Source organism: Lissotriton helveticus, chromosome 10 (assembly GCF_964261635.1).
Source record: "Lissotriton helveticus chromosome 10, aLisHel1.1, whole genome shotgun sequence".
Classification (NCBI taxonomy): Eukaryota; Metazoa; Chordata; class Amphibia; order Caudata; family Salamandridae; genus Lissotriton; species Lissotriton helveticus.
The window spans coordinates 1,636,219-1,655,908 of record NC_136071.1 but is presented as its reverse complement, the minus strand read 5'-3'; the positions used below and the strand labels follow the sequence as shown (position 1 = coordinate 1,655,908).

Here is a 19,690-nt window from a genome sequence, read left to right as displayed (position 1 = left end):
CCCCAGCAACGGTACTCACCGGGCAGCAAGAACGGAAGGCCTCGGACTGGACTGGACTGCTTCGACGCCGGACGGACGAACTTCGGACTTCTGTTACGGGTGGGCCTCCGGATACCTCGGACCTTGGACTCTCGGCTTGGGCTCTGGTCGGGACTCGCCGCGTTCCTCCACCGTCTCGTCTGGATGCTGGACCGCCTCCTCCGTCTCCTCCGTGGGCCTGAGGGATACTTGAAGCAGAAATATCTGCCGGTGCGCAGAAGAGTTCCGTCACGACTGCAGAGGGTCAGGGGGTCGGCGTGGCTTCACCGACGCGTGGGGAAAGGGCAAGTCCCTATTCGGGCGCCATTATGTGGCAAATAAATAAATAATACCTCTCTTTTTGAATGCATAAATGAATAACAGATAGCTCAATAAATAAGAGTCAAGATTCGAGGTAGTAGGAGTTTTGCAGGTTTAATACAGCATAAGGACAGGAACAGGACAACCTGCACAGGAATAGGATGGCAGCGCTGCCGGGGGCAGAATCGGGACAAGGACCAGGATCAGGACAACCTTTTAATAACAGTACATGAGCATATATACATAACGCAAACACATAGCATTACATTGCAATAGGCGTAGCAGTGGGTGGAGTAATAGGCGTGACGCGTAGCAGTCGCGAAAGATAAGGGTGAAAGTAGGTGTAACAGAGGCGTATACATAGACATATGATGCAAACGTAACAGAATATGTCATGAATGGGGCGGAAACATGGAGGGGGCTACCTAAGGAGCCGGGACCTCTGACCTAATGGTGCGCGCAAACTGGCAATGACGTGTTACTAGGAGAAGCTGGGGGCTTCGAACTCTGTGCTAGGAGCAGAGACTGAAGTCTGGAGAGTCAGGGCGACATGTACCTAAGCAGTATCTAGTATCTGATGTTTAGAGAACATGTTGATAGAATCCAAAAGTTATCGGGGTAAAGGCTAACAGACTCTAAGAATGGTGCATGCATTACTCTACATGTAGTGCGTGATGAAGAATATTAAATGACCATTAAATGCAGTATTTCTCTTACATGGAGACGTAAAGGCTAGACAATGACGGAAACTATTGATGCGATTCAGTAGCTTAGGAATGCAGAGAAGGAGGACTGAACTGATAACTGGAATCATAACATACTCTTGGCAGACTCAGAGGCAGAGCCAGGCTGAGCCGGGCACTGCGAGGCAGGAAGTAAGTGAAGGGTCAAGGATACAGGCGGGGGCTGTATCGCTCCTCAGCGAGACTTCAGGAGACAGGAGCTGAATCTGGTGTCCGGGCCCTTTTGAGGCCTAGAAACGGGGACTTTACAATGGTATAACGTGCACACTGAGAAACGTGGCAACGTGACTTTACATAGGCCTGATATTCGTAGTATTCACGAGAACTGGAAACTGACATACTAGAGGTGGACACAACTGTAATTGCGTCATTAATCGAACATAGGGAATACATATGCATATTAATCATGCATAGATAACATATGATGGAGGACGCGTAGGGACACAGAACATGGCAAAATTTACTTTTCCACAGGTCGGTTAGAGGTGTGTTGGTGGAGGGCAGAGGCGGGTTAGAGGTGTGTTGGAGGAGGGCAGGGGTGGGTTAGAGGTGTGTTGGTGGGGGGCAGAGGGGGATAGAGGTGTGTTGGGGGGCAGAGGGGGGTTAGAGGTGTGTTGGTGGGGGGCACAGGGGGGTCAGAGGTGTGTTGGTGGGGCGCAGGGGTCGGTTAGAGGTGTGTTGGTGGAGGGCAGGGGTCGGTTAGAGGTGTGTTGGTGGAGGGCAGAGGTGGGTTAGAGGTGTGTTGGGGGCAGAAGTGGGTTTGAGGTGTGTTGTCGGAGGGCACAGGCGGGTTAGTGGAGGGCAGAGGTGGGTTGGTGGGGGACAAAGGTAGGTTGGTGGAGGGCAGAGGGGGGTTAGAGGTGTGTTGGTGGGGGCATAGAGGGGTTAGAGGTGTGTTGGTGGGAGGCAGGGGTCGGTTAGAGGTGTGTTGGTGGAGGGCAGGGGTGGGTTAGAGGTGTGTTGGTGGAGGCTAGAGGTGGGTTAGAGGTGTGTTGGTGGAGGGTAGAGGCGGGTTAGAGGTGTGTTGGTGGAGGGCAGGGGTGGGTTAGAGGTGGGTTGGTGGAGGGCAGAGATGTGTTGGTGGAGGGCAGAGGCGGGTTAGAGGTGTGTTGGTGGGGGGCAGAGGGGGGTTAGAGGTGTGTTGGTGGGGGGCATAGGGGGTTAGAGGTGTGTTGGTGGGGGGCAGGGTTCGGTTAGAGTTGTGTTGGTGGAGGGCAGGGGTCGGTTAGAGGGGTGTTGGGGGAGGGCAGAGGGGGGTTAGAGGTGTGTTGGTGGAGGGCAGGAGTGGGTTAGAGGTGTGTTGGTGGGGGGCATAGGGGGGTTAGAGGTGTTGGTGGGGGGCAGGGGTCGTTTAGAGGTGTGTTGGTGGAGGGCAGAGGCGGGTTAGAGGTGTGTTGGTGGGGGGCATAGGGGGGTTAGAGGTGTGTTGGTGGGGGGCAGGGTTCGGTTAGAGTTGTGTTGGTGGGGGGCAGGGTTCGGTTAGAGTTGTGTTGGTGGAGGGCAGAGGTGGATTAGAGGTGTGTTGGTGGAGGGCAGGAGTGGGTTAGAGGTGTGTTGGTGGAGGGCAGAGGGGGGTTACAGGTGTGTTGGTGGAGGGCAGAGGCGGGTTAGAGGTGTGTTGGTGGGGGGCATAGGGGGGTTAGAGGTGTGTTGGTGGGGGGCAGGGTTCGGTTAGAGTTGTGTTGGTGGAGGGCAGGGGTCGGTTAGAGGGGTGTTGGGGGAGTGCAGAGGTGGATTAGAGGTGTGTTGGTGGAGGGCAGGAGTGGGTTAGAGGTGTGTTGGTGGAGGGCAGAGGGGGGTTAGAGGTGTGTTGGTGGGGGGCAGAGGGGGGTTAGAGATGTGTTGGTGGAGGGTAGAGGGGGTTAGAGATGTGTTGGTGGAGGGCAGAGGGGGGTTAGAGGTGTGTTGGTGGAGGGCAGGAGTGGGTTAGAGGTGTGTTGGTGGAGGGCAGAGGTGGGTTAGAGGTGTGTTGGTGGAGGGCAGGAGTGGGTTAGAGGTGTGTTGGTGGAGGGCAGAAGGGGGTTAGAGGTGTGTTGGTGGAGGGCAGAGGTGGGTTAGAGGTGTGTTGGTGGAGGGCAGAGGTGGGTTAGAGGTGTGTCGATGGAGGGCAGAGGTGGGTTAGAGGTGTGTCAGTGGAGGGTAGAGGTGTGTTGGTGGAAGGCAGAGGTGGGTTAGGGGTGTGTTGGTGGAGGGTAGAGGCGGGTTAGAGGTGTGTTGGAGGAGAGCAGGGGTGGGTTAGAGGTGTGTTGGAGGGTAGAGGCGGGTTAGAGATGTGTTGGTGGAAGGCAGGGGTGGGTTTGAGGTGTGTTGGTGGAGGGTAGAGGCTGGTTAGAGGTGTGTTGGTGGAGGGCAGGGGTGGGTTAGAGGTGTGTTGGTGTGTTGGTGGAGGGTAGAGGCGGGTTAGAGGTGTGTTGGTGGAGGGCAGGGGTGGGTTAGAGGTGGGTTGGTGGAGGGCAGAGGTGTGTTGGTGGAGGGCAGAGGCGGGTTAGAGTTGTGTTGGAGGAGGGCAGGGGTGGGTTAGGGGTGTGTTGGTGGGGGGCAGAGGGGGTTAGAGGTGTGTTGGTGAGGGGCAGAGGGGGGTTAGAGGTGTGTTGGTGGGGGGCACAGGGGGGTCAGAGGTGTGTTGGTGGGGCGCAGGGGTCGGTTAGAGGTGTGTTGGTGGAGGGCAGGGGTCGGTTAGAGGTGTGTTGGTGGAGGGCAGAGGTGGGTTAGAGGTGTGTTGGTGGAGGGCAGAGGTGGGTTAGAGGTGTGTTGGGGGCAGAAGTGGGTTTGAGGTGTGTTGTCGGAGGGCACAGGCGGGTTAGTGGAGGGCAGAGGGGGGTTGGTGGAGGACAAAGGTAGGTTGGTGGACGGCAGAGGGGGGTTAGAGGTGTGTTGGTGGAGGGTAGAGGTGGATTAGAGGTGTGTTGGTGGAGGGCAGAGGTGGATTAGAGGTGTGTTGGTGGAGGGCAGAGGTGGATTAGAGGTGTGTTGGTGGAGGGCAGGAGTGGGTTAGGGCTGTGTTGGTGGAGGGTAGAGGTGGGTTAGAGGTGTGTTGGAGGAGAGCAGGGGTAGGTTAGAGGTGTGTTGGTGGAGGGTAGAGGTGGGTTAGAGGTGTATTGGAGGAGAGATGGGGTGGGTTAGAGGTGTGTCAGTGGAGGGTAGAGGTATGTTGGTGGAGGGCAGAGGCGGGTTAGGGGTGTGTTGGTGGAGGGTAGAGGCGGGTTAGAGGTGTGTTGGAGGAGAGCAGGGGTGGGTTAGAGGTGTGTTGGTGGAGGGTAGAGGAGGGTTAGAGATGTGTTGGTGGAGGGCCGGGGTGGGTTAGAGGTGTGTTGGTGGAGGGTAGAGGCGGGTTAGAGGTGTGTTGGTGGAGGGCAGGGGTGGGTTAGAGGTGGGTTGGTGGGGGGCAGAGGTGTGTTGGTGGAGGGCAGAGGCGGGTTAGAGGTGTGTTGGAGGAGGGCAGAGTGGGTTAGAGGTGTGTTGGTGGGGGGCAGAGTGGGTTAGAGGTGTGTTGGTAGGGGGGTTAGAGGTGTGTTGGTGGGGGGCATAGGGGGGTTAGAGGTGTGTTGGTGGGGGGCATAGGGGGGTTAGAGGTGTGTTGGTGGGGGGCAGGGGTCGGTTAGAGGTGTGTTGGTGGAGGGCAGAGGCGGGTTAGAGGTGTTTTGGAGGAGGGCAGGAGTGGGTTAGAGGTGTGTTGGTGGGGGCAGAGGGGGTTAGAGGTGTGTTGGTGGGGGGCAGAGGGGGGTTAGAGGTGTGTTGGGGGAGGGCAGAGGGGGGTTAGAGGTGTGTTGGAGGAGGGCAGGAGTGGGTTAGAGGTGTGTTGGTGGGGGCAGAGGGGGTTAGAGGTGTGTTGGTGGGGGGCAGAGGGGGGTTAGAGGTGTGTTGGGGGGCTCAGGGGGGTCAGAGGTGTGTTGGTGGGGGGCAGAGGTGGGTTTGAGGTGTGTTGTCGGAGGGCACAGGCGGGTTAGTGGAGGGCAGAGGTGGGTTGGTGGCGGACAAAGGTAGGGGGCATAGGGGGGTTAGAGGTGTGTTGGTGGGGGGCAGGGGTCGGTTAGAGGTGTGTTGGTGGAGGGCAGAGGTGGGTTAGAGGTGTGTTGGGGGGCAGAGGTGGGTTCGAGGTGTGTTGTCGGAGGGTAGAGGCGGGTTAGAGGTGTGTTGGTGGGGGGAAGGGGTCGGTTAGAGGTGTGTTGGGGGAGGGCAGAGGGGGGTTAGAGGTGTGTTGGAGGAGGGCAGGAGTGGGTTAGAGGTGTGTTGGTGGGGGCAGAGGGGGTTAGAGGTGTGTTGGTGGGGGGCAGAGGGGGGTTAGAGGTGTGTTGGAGGAGGGCAGGAGTGGGTTAGAGGTGTGTTGGTGGGGGCAGAGGGGGTTAGAGGTGTGTTGGTGGGGGGCAGGAGTGGGTTAGAGGTGTGTTGGTGGGGGCAGAGGGGGTTAGAGGTGTGTTGGAGGAGGGCAGGAGTGGGTTAGAGGTGTGTTGGTGGGGGCAGAGGGGGTTAGAGGTGTGTTGGTGGGGGGCAGGAGTGGGTTAGAGGTGTGTTGGTGGGGGCAGAGGGGGTTAGAGGTGTGTTGGGGGAGGGCAGAGGCGGGTTAGAGGTGTGTTGGAGGAGGGCAGGAGTGGGTTAGAGGTGTGTTGGTGGGGGCAGAGGGGGTTAGAGGTGTGTTGGTGGGGGGCAGAGGGGGGTTAGAGGTGTGTTGGGGGGCTCAGGGGGGTCAGAGGTGTGTTGGTGGGGGGCAGAGGTGGGTTTGAGGTGTGTTGTCGGAGGGCACAGGCGGGTTAGTGGAGGGCAGAGGTGGGTTGGTGGCGGACAAAGGTAGGGGGCATAGGGGGGTTAGAGGTGTGTTGGGGGGCAGAGGTGGGTTCGAGGTGTGTTGGTGGGGGGAAGGGGTTGGTTAGAGGTGTGTTGGTGGGGGGAAGGGGTCGGTTAGAGGTGTGTTGGTGAAGGGCAGATCTAGGGCAGTTTTGTGTTTGAGGAGGGCAGAGATGGGTTAGAGGTGTGTTGGGGGGCAGAGGTGGGTTCGAGGTGTGTTGGTGGGGGGAAGGGGTTGGTTAGAGGTGTGTTGGTGGGGGGAAGGGGTCGGTTAGAGGTGTGTTGATGGAGGGCAGAGGGGGTTAGAGGTGTGTTGGTGGAGGGAAGGGGTCGGTTAGAGGTGTGTTGGTGAAGGGCAGATCTAGGGCAGTTTTGTGTTTGTGGAGGGCAGAGTTGGGTTGGAAGGATGTTAGTGGGGGGCAGATGGGTCGTGTTGTGCTGTTGAAGTGCAGACCTTGATTATGTTAAAGGAAATAGCAGCGTTCCAGATTCAATGTCCATAACATTGCATACATATGATTATAGACACGAGAAAACCGGTAAGGTCAAAGGGATTGTGGAAAAATAAAGCGTCCCACTACAAATGTAGACCACGAGCCATGCAGATTCAGCAGCAGAAGTGCTGAGGCTGCGGTGTAAAGCTGGTGATGCACTTTGGAGCACACACCGCACATTTATTAAGAGTGGTGTTGTAGCCACAGCCATTTACAGACAGCAGAGACTCCATTGAAATGGACACTACATTCGTACTGACCTGCGGTTTTAATCACTGAATTTAACACCACACAAACACGCGTGGATATCCGGTTTCACAAATAGTTATCATTTGCGCATCACCAATTAACTCCTTGATTTATTTTAATCTATTAAACTCAATGTTTTCATCCAACTTCAAAATTACAAAAAAGTGCTTCATTTGTGCTTTCCTTGTTGCTGAAATATTTTGAAGAATGTGTACTGAACATTTTCATTTTATTACAAACATTTGACAGCCCAAAAGTCTTTACTTTTGCTCTGCTTGCACCCCAGCAGGATTGTCCCATTGTTCACTTAACAAAAAACTCTCGCTCAGCAGTCAGAGCAAGAAAAGTAAACACCAGCCTCCATCTTAAAAGAATAAGCATCAATTTGGAAGAAGACACAGCCTGACATGTGACCTCTCTTTGTTTTTGAATCCACAAAAGAAGCGAGAAGAAGAAAAGACATTGAAAGGCTCCTTTATTGCTCATTGGCTCTCTGAACTCCAGTATAGTTGTTTTGGGGGTGCTACAGCCCCCCGCACCCACCACTACTTCCAATGCCTGTTTTCAAACATTGACGCACTCTACTGAAGGGCGGATGTATGACATCACAACGCATGCTTTTACCAAGCATGCCATTACAACGCAGTTTTTACAACGCAAGTCTTTACAACGACTTGCGTTGGGGGTGCTGGATAGTGAAATAGTTTAATTTTCAATTCCAACTCCAGTCCCCGTGGATAGTAGGGAAGGTGTTGGATAGAAAATTAAACTATTCCCTATCCTACAGCGCCCTCCAGCGCAAGTCGTTGTAATGACTTGCATTGTAATGGTTGCGTTGTAATGGTAGTGCGGGGTAAAAGTTGCGTTGTAAAGGATGGTCCCCCTGAAGGGCACCTCAATGAGGTTGGCATGTTGATTGGAATACAAGCTCATGATTGTATCACGTGACCGCGACGAAACACACAGACGTGGGAGAAACATTGGCCTGTGATTGGCCGTCACACTCTCACTGGTTTGCACTTTTGGCACACTTGACTTTCTGATCACTATGCAATACATTTTTGTTACTTGGCTAATGCCACAATTGCAGTGATCATTGTGACGCCAACGGATAGTTGACCACGCAAAGCCGTACGTTTTGGGAATTAACAGAAGCAGCCAATTCCTCAAGTTCTCACTCTATTTATAAGAATGAATTGGCCTTCTTAGATTTTCAGATTTCACCCTAGGATGACCTTCTACAGAATGAACCTTAAACCAGCTCATTGAAACAGTCTGTTATTTTTTACCAGCTTTCGTCCAGGGGCTCTGCAAAAAAATCTGCCCATTGGGCAATTACCTTGGGTGCAAATTATTGGAATTTAATAAAATATCAGTACAACTATATTTATAATTCTCTGTCCTCTCAGCTTAAGTCAATAAACCATTTGTACGTTATTGTGTTTGACTTTCCCATCTGATTCTCATGGCTCAGATGAATGGCTGGTGATTTTGAGTTGAAACCTCATGCGTACCTGCAATTTATTGCAACGGGTAAAGCGTTGTGCTGTCTGACCCCAACAATTACCCCCCTAATCTGCAGAAGCTTACGTCACATATGACTAAATACTCAGCATACGCGAAGAGGTAAATATTTTTGTAATTTTGCAAATGTTTACTTACTGTTGGTATTACCAGTTGATTGAATCATGTTGACTAACATCAGAGTATGTTCTTCGTTCCCCCAGGAACTATGCATTTCAGTACAACTTTGCGAGTATACTCCGTTTTTAATTCCTTGGAAGTTTACACTCTTCCTTACACCTATATTAAACACACATATTCAGGGTAGGGAAAGCTGCAGGGAGTTCTAGTCCTGATGAATACCATTGAGCGGGTTTGGTTTAATAGATGCCGCAACATGTTTATCTTTTAAGATGTAAGACAGAAGTCATTCCAAAGATCTTGTGTGTTTTAATCTTCTCTTTGGAACCCTGAAATAAATGAGTGTGGTCCCACTCGATCATTTGACATCATTATATTAAGGACCCCACGTCAAGATAGCTCCTACAAGGTGAGCCCAGTCAGGCAGACGCTGTGTCCTAAATGAGGAGAGGACACCAGATTCAATCCTGCCCCTTCGGGTGAGAGCCTCAGGCTTTCAACAGTTCTGATGTGAGAGGAATGTTGGCCTGTGAGTGGGCGCTACTCACCTGCTACTTTGTACTTTCTGGGCACTGTCCATTCATGTTTGATTCTTTGCACACACTAGGATTGCAGTGATCATTGTAGTGGCAATGGTTGGTTAAGCAATTATTTTTGGAATCCGTTGATATGAGAAGACCATCATTGGCCTTGAGATTTATTACATCTGTGTCAGGTGAGAACAGAGATGGAACTTAGATGTGTGGTTGGAGTTTATAAATGGGGCAGAGTTATGCTGCCAGAGCACAGACATGGGGCAGAGCTCTGTTCATGGATTACAGATGTGTTGGTGGAGGGCATACAGGTAGCACAGCTGTGAGGCAGAGCTGGGTTTGTGGAGAGCAAGAATAGGGTAGAATGTCGAATATGGGCCATGTGTGTCGATGGAGGTCACACAAGGGCCACATCTGTATCAATGGAGGCTAGACAAGGGCCACAACTGTAACAATGGAGGCCAGGTGTGGGGCACAGCTGTAACAATGGAGAGCACAAGTGAGGCAAAGCTGTGCCGGTGACGGGCAGACATAGGGTAGAGCTGTGCCGGTGACGGGCAGGCATGGGGCAGAGCTGTGTCTGTGACGGGCAGGCATGGGGCAATGCTGTGACCGTGAAGGGCAGACATGGGGCAGAGCTGTGTCAGTGAAGGGCGGACATGGGGCAGAGCTGTGTCGGTGAAGGGCAGACATGGGGAAGAGCTGTGTCGGTGAAGGGCAGACATGGGGCAGAGCTGTGTCGGTGAAGGGCGGACATGGGGCAGAGCTGTGTCAGTGAAGGGCGGACATGGGGCAGAGCTGTGTCGGTGAAGGGCAGACATGGGGCAGAGCTGTGTCGGTGAAGGGCAGACATGGGGCAGAGCTGTGTCGGTGACGGGCAGGCATGGGGCAGAGCTGTGTCGGTGAAGGGCAGACATGGGGCAGAGCTGTGTCGGTGAAGGGAGGACATGGGGCAGAGCTGTGTCGGTGAAGGGAGGACATGGGGCAGAGCTGTGTCGGTGAAGGGCCGACATGGGGCAATGCTGTGTCAGTGAAGGGCGGACATGGGGCAGAGCTGTGTCGGTGAAGGGCAGACATGGGGCAGAGCTGTGTCGGTGAAGGGCAGACATGGGGCAGAGCTGTGTCTGTGACGGGCAGGCATGGGGCAGAGCTGTGTCTGTGACGGGCAGGCATGGGGCAGAGCTGTGTCGGTGAAGGGCAGACATGGGGCAGAGCTGTGTCTGTGACGGGCAGGCATGGGGCAGAGCTGTGTCGGTGAAGGGCAGACATGGGGCAGAGCTGTGTCGGTGTAGGGAGGACATGGGGCAGAGCTGTGTCGGTGAAGGGCCGACATGGGGCAATGCTGTGTCAGTGAAGGGCAGACATGGGGCAGAGCTGTGTCGGTGAAGGGAGGACATGGGGCAGAGCTGTGTCGGTGGAGGGCCGACATGGGGCAATGCTGTGTCAGTGAAGGGCGGACATGGGGCAGAGCTGTGTCGGTGAAGGGAGGACATGGAAAGCGCTGTGTCGGTGAAGGGCAGACATGGGGCAGAGTTGCATAAGTGGAGGGGCGATATGGGGCAGAGCTGTGTCAGTGGAGGGAGGGAATGGGGCAGAGCTGTGTCAGTGGAGGGAGGGCATGGGGCAGAGCTGTGCCAGTGGAGGAAGGGCAGACATGGGGCAGAGCTGTGTCAGTGGAGGGCAGACATGGGGCAGAGCTGTGTCCGTGAAGGGAGGACATGAGGCAGAGCTGTGTCAGTGGAGGAAGGGTATGGGGCAGAGCTGTGTCAGTGGAGGGCAGACCTGGGAAGAGCTGTGTCAGTGGAGACAGAGCGTTGTCTTGGAAGGTAGACATGGGTCCGAGCTTTGTCATGGAGGGTACAGATTTGGGTACAGCCGAATTTCACTGTCTTCTGTGGCAGCTGTTTTTCCTAATCCTTTCCTGACATGTTCTAGGTTTGAAGTCTCCTGTCCAGATAAGCTACTTGCTCACTTTGTTCTTTCTCTCCCTTTGCAGACAGACGTCTGTCCTTGATGTGGCTACGTGTCCTTGGGCCAGGCAGGCACTGACCCATCTTGCATTATGCGGCTGGCAGGTAATAGTCATTCTCTCTACTAAAGATGCATTTTCTGATAAGAGTATGTGGGTGGTGTCTGTCTACTGAGCTGCTGAGTCCATGCCTCCTCTGTAACACTTCTTCTGCACCATGCACCTAGACTACCAGAACCCCTCTCAAGGCCCAATGTACAGCATAGTCCTTTCCCATCATTGCTTCAGACCTTTTCTCAACCTCCCGGGCTGGCTGAGAGTCCCAGGCCCTACCAGTGAGGGGCGCTGTCCTTTCTCCTCCTTTCCCAGGGACCATCAGTCCCCAGACTCCCCAGCAGCAGATGTTGTTGAACTCTCAGTACTTACTTTGGGAGGTGCTTGGATGCTGGGTGCAGTCATAGCACAGTAAATCTCAAGAGCAGTAAAGGCAAATGCCCAGCAGGAGGCATTGCTTTGAAAATCCACTGTACCTAGTACTTTTGGGTGAACACTTGTGTCCCTAACCTTGGCCCAGGGTCCTCATGGTTGCAAATTAAACGTCAACGTAAGTCTGCGGACTCCGCTTGTTCGAGGAGTCTGGACTCCGGTTTACTGCTGCAAGTACATTTTCAAATCTGAGTCTGGTCAGACTCCAGGGTCTGGGCCACGCTGGGGCTCGCTCTCCAGGAGCAGGGAGCCACGCCGGGGCTCGCTCTCCAGGAGCAGGGAGCCACGCCGGGGCTCGCTCTCCAGGAGCAGGGAGCCACGCCGGGGCTCGCTCTCCAGGAGCAGGGAGCCACGCCGGGGCTCGCTCTCCAGGAGCAGGGAGCCACGCCGGGGCTCGCTCTCCAGGAGCAGGGAGCCACGCTGGGGCTCGCTCTCCAGGAGCAGGGTGGCATGCACTGGATGCTCTCTGTCCAGGGGTAGTGAGTCGAGCAGCAGATTCTGGCTCCAAGTAGGGCAGTAAAAATTATGATAGACACAAAAATAGATGATTATAGATCATCCTGAGGCCTAGATGTGACCCCAAGTACCTCTAGGGTCTACAGTAAGATGGGAGTCCTCCATATTGCCAGTCGTAGTCTGTAGGAGAGACTTTGCGTGTTGTCGGTAGACTTTATGATCTCTCTGGTTGCTGTAGACTTAGTTGCTTTGGTCAATAAGTGCCAGATAACATTCCACATTATATCAAGCTGGCTGTGGTTGGCCTCACTTCTCCCCTGGTTCTCAGTGGCTTTGGTGCACAGCTGAACAACACGTGGCTTTGAGCCCTAGTGGATGAGATTCAAAGAACACTCCCCAAAATCAAGTAACACAAACTCACGAACCAGACCAGAGAGGGGGTTCCAACCAGGGCAAAGGTCGTATAGTTAGGGGGCCCTTGGAGTAGTTCACACCTATAGTGGAAGCGAGGATCACCGTCTCTGCTACTCACCACCTGCCTCTGCTTCCCAGTTTCTGCAAAACCACAGACATTCATTGAGCATGGGAGGTGCACCGGCTGCTCCAGAGATGGGCAGGTGGCCTTCAGGAGCGCCAAAGACTCGCATGGAGAAGCCAGGGTGGGAGGTTAGGCAAGTGCACGCGGATCCATAAGTCCACCCCTTCCCTCAAGAAAAGCTAGGAATTGTGAAAATAACCATACACAGATGCTCATGCGCTCCCCTACATGTATCCACCGACACACAGAATGCGCTCCCCTACATGAATCCACCGACACACAGAATGCGCTCCCCTACATGTATCCACAGACACACAGAATGCGCTCCCCTACATGTATCCACCGACACACAGAATGCGCTCCCCTACAGGTATCCACCGACACACAGAATGCACTCCCCTACATGTATCCACCGACACACAGAATGCGCTCCCCTACATGTATCCACCGACACACAGAATGCGCTCCCCTACATGTATCCACCGACACACAGAATGCGCTCCCCTACATGTATCCACCGACACACAGAACGTGCTCCCCTACATGTATCCACCGACACACAGAATGCGCTCCCCTACAGGTATCCACCGACACACAGAATGCGCTCCCCTACATGTATCCACAGACACACAGAATGTGCTCCCCTACATGTATCCACAGACACACAGAATGCGCTCCCCTACATGTATCCACAGACACACAGAATGTGCTCCCCTACATGTATCCACAGACACACAGAATGCGCTCCCCTACATGTATCCACCGACACACAGAACGTGCTCCCCTACAGGTATCCACCGACACATAGAATGCGCTCCCCTACATGTATCCACAGACACACAGAACGTGCTCCCCTACAGGTATCCACCGACACACAGAATGCGCTCCCCTACATGTATCCACCGACACACAGAACGCGCTCCCCTACATGTATCCACCGACACACAGAATGCGCTCCCCTACATGTATCCACCGACACACAGAATGCGCTCCCCTACATGTATCCACCGACACACAGAATGCGCTCCCCTACATGTATCCACCGACACACAGAATGCGCTCCCCTACAGGTATCCACCGACACACAGAATGCGCTCCGCTACATGTATCCACCGACACACAGAATGCGCTCCCCTACATGTATCCACCGACACACAGAATGTGCTCCGCTACATGTATCCACCGACACACAGAATGCGCTCCGCTACATGTATCCACCGACACACAGAATGTGCTCCGCTACATGTATCCACCGACACACAGAATGTGCTCCGCTACATGTATCCACCGACACACAGAATGCGCTCCGCTACATGTATCCACCGACACACAGAATGCGCTCCCCTACATGTATCCACCGACACACAGAATGCGCTCCGCTACATGTATCCACCGACACACAGAATGCGCTCCGCTACATGTATCCACCGACACACAGAATGCGCTCCCCTACATGTATCCACCGACACACAGAATGCGCTCCGCTACATGTATCCACCGACACACAGAATGCGCTCCGCTACTCCCCTACATGTATCCACCGACACACAGAATGCGCTCCCCTACATGTATCCACCGACACACAGAATGCGCTCCCCTACATGTATCCACCGACACACAGAATGCGCTCCCCTACATGTATCCACCGACACACAGAATGCGCTCCCCTACATGTATCCACCGACACACAGAATGCGCTCCCCTACATGTATCCACCGACACACAGAATGCGCTCCCCTACATGTATCCACCGACACACAGAATGCGCTCCCCTACATGTATCCACCGACACACAGAATGCGCTCCCCTACATGTATCCACCGACACACAGAATGCGCTCCCCTACATGTATCCACCGACACACAGAATGCGCTCCCCTACATGTATCCACCGACACACAGAATGCGCTCCCCTACATGAATCCACCGACACACAGAATGCGCTCCCCTACATGTATCCACCGACACACAGAATGCGCTCCCCTACATGTATCCACCGACACACAGAATGCGCTCCCCTACATGTATCCACCGACACACAGAATGCGCTCCCCTACATGAATCCACCGACACACAGAATGCGCTCCCCTACATGTATCCACCGACACACAGAATGCGCTCCCCTACATGTATCCACCGACACACAGAATGCGCTCCCCTACATGTATCCACCGACACACAGAATGCGCTCCCCTACATGTATCCACCGACACACAGAATGCGCTCCCCTACATGTATTCACCGACACACAGAATGCGCTCCCCTACATGTATCCACCGACACACAGAATGCGCTCCCCTACATGTATCCACCGACACACAGAATGCGCTCCCCTACATGTATCCACAGACACACAGAACGTGCTCCCCTACATGTATCCACCGACACACAGAATGCGCTCCCCTACATGTATCCACAGACACACAGAACGTGCTCCCCTACAGGTATCCACCGACACACAGAACGTGCTCCCCTACAGGTATCCACCGACACACAGAATGCGCTCCGCTACATGTATCCACAGACACACAGAACGTGCTCCCCTACATGTATCCACTGACACACAGAACGTGCTCCCCTACAGGTATCCACCGACACACAGAATACGCTCCCCTACATGAATCCACCGACACACAGAATGCGCTCCCCTACATGTATTCACCGACACACAGAATGCGCTCCCCTACATGTATCCACCGACACACAGAATGCGCTCCCCTACATGTATCCACCGACACACAGAATGCGCTCCCCTACATGTATCCACCGACACACAGAATGCGCTCCCCTACATAAATCCACCGACACACAGAATGCGCTCCCCTACATGTATCCACCGACACACAGAATGCGCTCCCCTACATGTATCCACCGACACACAGAATGCGCTCCCCTACAGGTATCCACCGACACACAGAACGTGCTCCCCTACAGGTATCCACCGACACACAGAATGCGCTCCCCTACATGTATCCACCGACACACAGAATGCGCTCCCCTACATGTATCCACAGACACACAGAATGCGCTCCCCTACAGGTATCCACCGACACACAGAATGCGCTCCCCTACATGTATCCACTGACACACAGAATGCGCTCCCCTACATGTATCCACTGACACACAGAACGTGCTCCCCTACAGGTATCCACCGACACACAGAATGCGCTCCCCTACATGTATCCACCGACACACAGAATGCGCTCCCCTACATGTATCCACAGACACACAGAACGTGCTCTCCTACATGTATCCACTGACACACAGAACGTGCTCCCCTACAGGTATCCACCGACACACAGAACGCGCTCCCCTACATGTATCCACCGACACACAGAATACGCTCCCCTACATGTATCCACCGACACACAGAATGCGCTCCGCTACATGTATCCACAGACACACAGAATGCGCTCCCCTACATGTATCCACCGACACACAGAATGCGCTCCCCTACATGTATCCACCGACACACAGAATGCGCTCCCCTACATGTATCCACCGACACACAGAACGCGCTCCCCTACATGTATCCACCGACACACAGAATACGCTCCCCTACATGAATCCACCGACACACAGAATGCGCTCCGCTACATGTATCCACCGACACACAGAATGCGCTCCCCTACATGTATCCACCGACACACAGAATGCGCTCCCCTACATGTATCCACCGACACACAGAATGCGCTCCCCTACATGTATCCACAGACACACAGAACGTGCTCCCCTACATGTATCCACCGACACACAGAACGTGCTCCCCTACATGTATCCACCGACACACAGAATGCGCTCCCCTACATGTATCCACCGACACACAGAATGCGCTCCCCTACATGTATCCACCGACACACAGAATGCGCTCCCCTACATGTATCCACCGACACACAGAATGCGCTCCCCTACATGTATCCACCGACACACAGAATGCGCTCCCCTACATGTATCCACAGACACACAGAACGTGCTCCCCTACATGTATCCACCGACACACAGAATGCGCTCCCCTACATGTATCCACCGACACACAGAATGCGCTCCCCTACATGTATCCACCGACACACAGAATGCGCTCCCCTACATGTATCCACCGACACACAGAATGCGCTCCCCTACATGTATCCACAGACACACAGAACGTGCTCCCCTACATGTATCCACCGACACACAGAATGCGCTCCCCTACATGTATCCACCGACACACAGAATGCGCTCCCCTACATGTATCCACCGACACACAGAATGCGCTCCCCTACATGTATCCACCGACACACAGAAAGCGCTCCCCTACATGTATCCACCGACACACAGAACGCGCTCCCCTACATGTATCCACCGACACACAGAATGCGCTCCCCTACATGTATCCACCGACACACAGAATGCGCTCCGCTACATGTATCCACCGACACACAGAATGCGCTCCCCTACATGTATCCACCGACACACAGAATGCGCTCCCCTACATGTATCCACCGACACACAGAATGCGCTCCCCTACAGGTATCCACCGACACACAGAATGCGCTCCCCTACATGTATCCACCGACACACAGAATGCGCTCCGCTACATGTATCCACTGACACACAGAACGTGCTCCCCTACATGTATCCACCGACACACAGAATGCGCTCCCCTACATGTATCCACCGACACACAGAATGCGCTCCCCTACATGTATCCACCAACACACAGAATGCGCTCCCCTACATGTATCCACCGACACACAGAATGCGCTCCCCTACATGTATCCACCGACACACAGAATGCGCTCCGCTACATGTATCCACCGACACACAGAATGCGCTCCCCTACATGTAGCCACCGACACACAGAATGCGCTCCCCTACATGTATCCACCGACACACAGAATGCGCTCCCCTACATGTATCCACAGACACACAGAATGCGCTCCCCTACATGTATCCACAGACACACAGAACGTGCTCCCCTACATGTATCCACCGACACACAGAATGCGCTCCCCTACATGAATCCACCGACACACAGAATGCGCTCCCCTACATGTATCCACCGACACACAGAATGCGCTCCCCTACATGAATCCACCGACACACAGAATGCGCTCCGCTACATGTATCCACCGACACACAGAATGCGCTCCCCTACATGTATCCACCGACACACAGAATGCGCTCCCCTACATGTATCCACCGACACACAGAATGCGCTCCCCTACATGTATCCACCGACACACAGAATGCGCTCCCCTACATGTATCCACCGACACACAGAATGCGCTCCCCTACATGTATCCACCGACACACAGAATGCGCTCCCCTACATGTATCCACCGACACACAGAACGTGCTCCCCTACATGTATCCACCGACACACAGAATACGCTCCCCTACATGAATCCACCAACACACAGAATGCGCTCCGCTACATGTATCCACCGACACACAGAATGCACTCCCCTACATGTATCCACCGACACACAGAATGCGCTCCCCTACATGTATCCACCGACACACAGAATGCGCTCCCCTACATGTATCCACCGACACACAGAATGCGCTCCCCTACATGTATCCACCGACACACAGAATGCGCTCCCCTACATGTATCCACCGACACACAGAATGCGCTCCCCTACATGTATCCACCGACACACAGAACGCGCTCCCCTACATGTATCCACCGACACACAGAATGCGCTCCGCTACATGTATCCACTGACACACAGAACGTGCTCCCCTACATGTATCCACCGACACACAGAATGCGCTCCCCTACATGTATCCACCGACACACAGAACGCGCTCCGCTACATGTATCCACTGACACACAGAACGTGCTCCCCTACATGTATCCACCGACACACAGAATGCGCTCCCCTACATGTATCCACCAACACACAGAATGCGCTCCCCTACATGTATCCACCGACACACAGAATGCGCTCCCCTACATGTATCCACCGACACACAGAATGCGCTCCCCTACATGTATCCACCAACACACAGAATGCGCTCCCCTACATGTATCCACCAACACACAGAATGCGCTCCCCTACATGTATCCACCGACACACAGAATGCGCTCCCCTACATGTATCCACCGACACACAGAATGCGCTCCCCTACATGTATCCACCGACACACAGAATGCGCTCCCCTACATGAATCCACCGACACACAGAATGCGCTCCGCTACATGTATCCACCGACACACAGAATGCGCTCCGCTACATGTATCCACCGACACACAGAATGCGCTCCCCTACATGTATCCACCGACACACAGAATGCGCTCCCCTACATGTATCCACCGACACACAGAATGCGCTCCGCTACATGTATCCACCGACACACAGAATGCGCTCCCCTACATGTATCCACCGACACACAGAATGCGCTCCCCTACATGTATCCACCGACACACAGAATGCGCTCCCCTATATGTATCCACCGACACACAGAATGCGCTCCCCTACAGGTATCCACCGACACACAGAATGCGCTCTGCTACATGTATCCACCGACACACAGAATGCGCTCCCCTACATGTATCCACCGACACACAGAATGCGCTCCCCTACATGTATCCACCGACACACAGAATGCGCTCCCCTACATGTATCCACCGACACACAGAATGCGCTCCGCTACATGTATCCACCGATACACAGAATGTGCTCCCCTACATGTATCCACCGACACACAGAATGCGCTCCCCTACATGTCTCCACCGATACACAGAACGCGCTCCCCTACATGTATCCACCGACACACAGAATGCGCTCCCCTACATGTCTCCACCGATACACAGCACTCCAGCCTCCTGGGTTGAAGCATCACACACCCCTTGCAAGCCTCGAGTTATAACTCCCTCACGGAGAGTATCTGCTAAGACTCCTTGCATACCTCGAATCCTGACTCCTTCACGGAGCGTATGTGCTAAGACTCCTTGCATGCCTCGAATCCTAACTCCTTCACGGAGAGTATCTGCTAAGACTCCTTACAAGCCTCGAATCCTAACTCCTTCACGGAGCGTATCTGCTAAGATTCCTTGCAAGCCTTGAATCCTAACTCCTTCACGGAGAGTATCTGCTAAGACTCCTTGCAAGCCCCGAATCCTAACTCTTTCATAGGGAGTATCTGCTAAGACTCCTTGCAAGCCTCGAATCCTAACTCCTTCACGGAGCGTATCTGCTAAGACTCCTTGCGTGCCTCGATTCCTAACTCTTTCATAGGGAGTATCTGCTAAGACTCCTTACAAGCCTCAAATCCTGACTCCTTCACGGAGCGTATTTGCTAAGACTCCTTGCAAGCCTCAAATCTTGACTCCTTCACGGAGAGTATCTGCTAAGACTCCTTGCGTGCCTCGAATCCTAACTCTTTCATAGGGAGTATCTGCTAAGACTCCTTACAAGCCTCAAATCTTGACTCCTTCATGGAGAGTATCTGCTAAGACTCCTTGCAAGC

At 53.9% G+C, this 19,690-nt stretch overlaps 1 protein-coding gene across 4 annotated transcripts in view; it reads left to right on the top strand.

Moving 5' to 3' along the window:
* FAM3A (FAM3 metabolism regulating signaling molecule A) overlaps positions 1–19,690 on the top strand; it is a 154,050-nt gene that overhangs the window by 44,794 nt on the left and 89,566 nt on the right. For all 4 annotated transcript variants that reach the window (XM_078664496.1, XM_078664497.1, XM_078664499.1 and 1 more), the window contains exon 2: positions 10,781–10,859. In XM_078664496.1, the coding sequence (XP_078520622.1) occupies positions 10,847–10,859 (13 nt within the window). In that variant the 5' untranslated portion in view covers positions 10,781–10,846. The remainder of the gene's footprint in view (positions 1–10,780; positions 10,860–19,690) is intronic.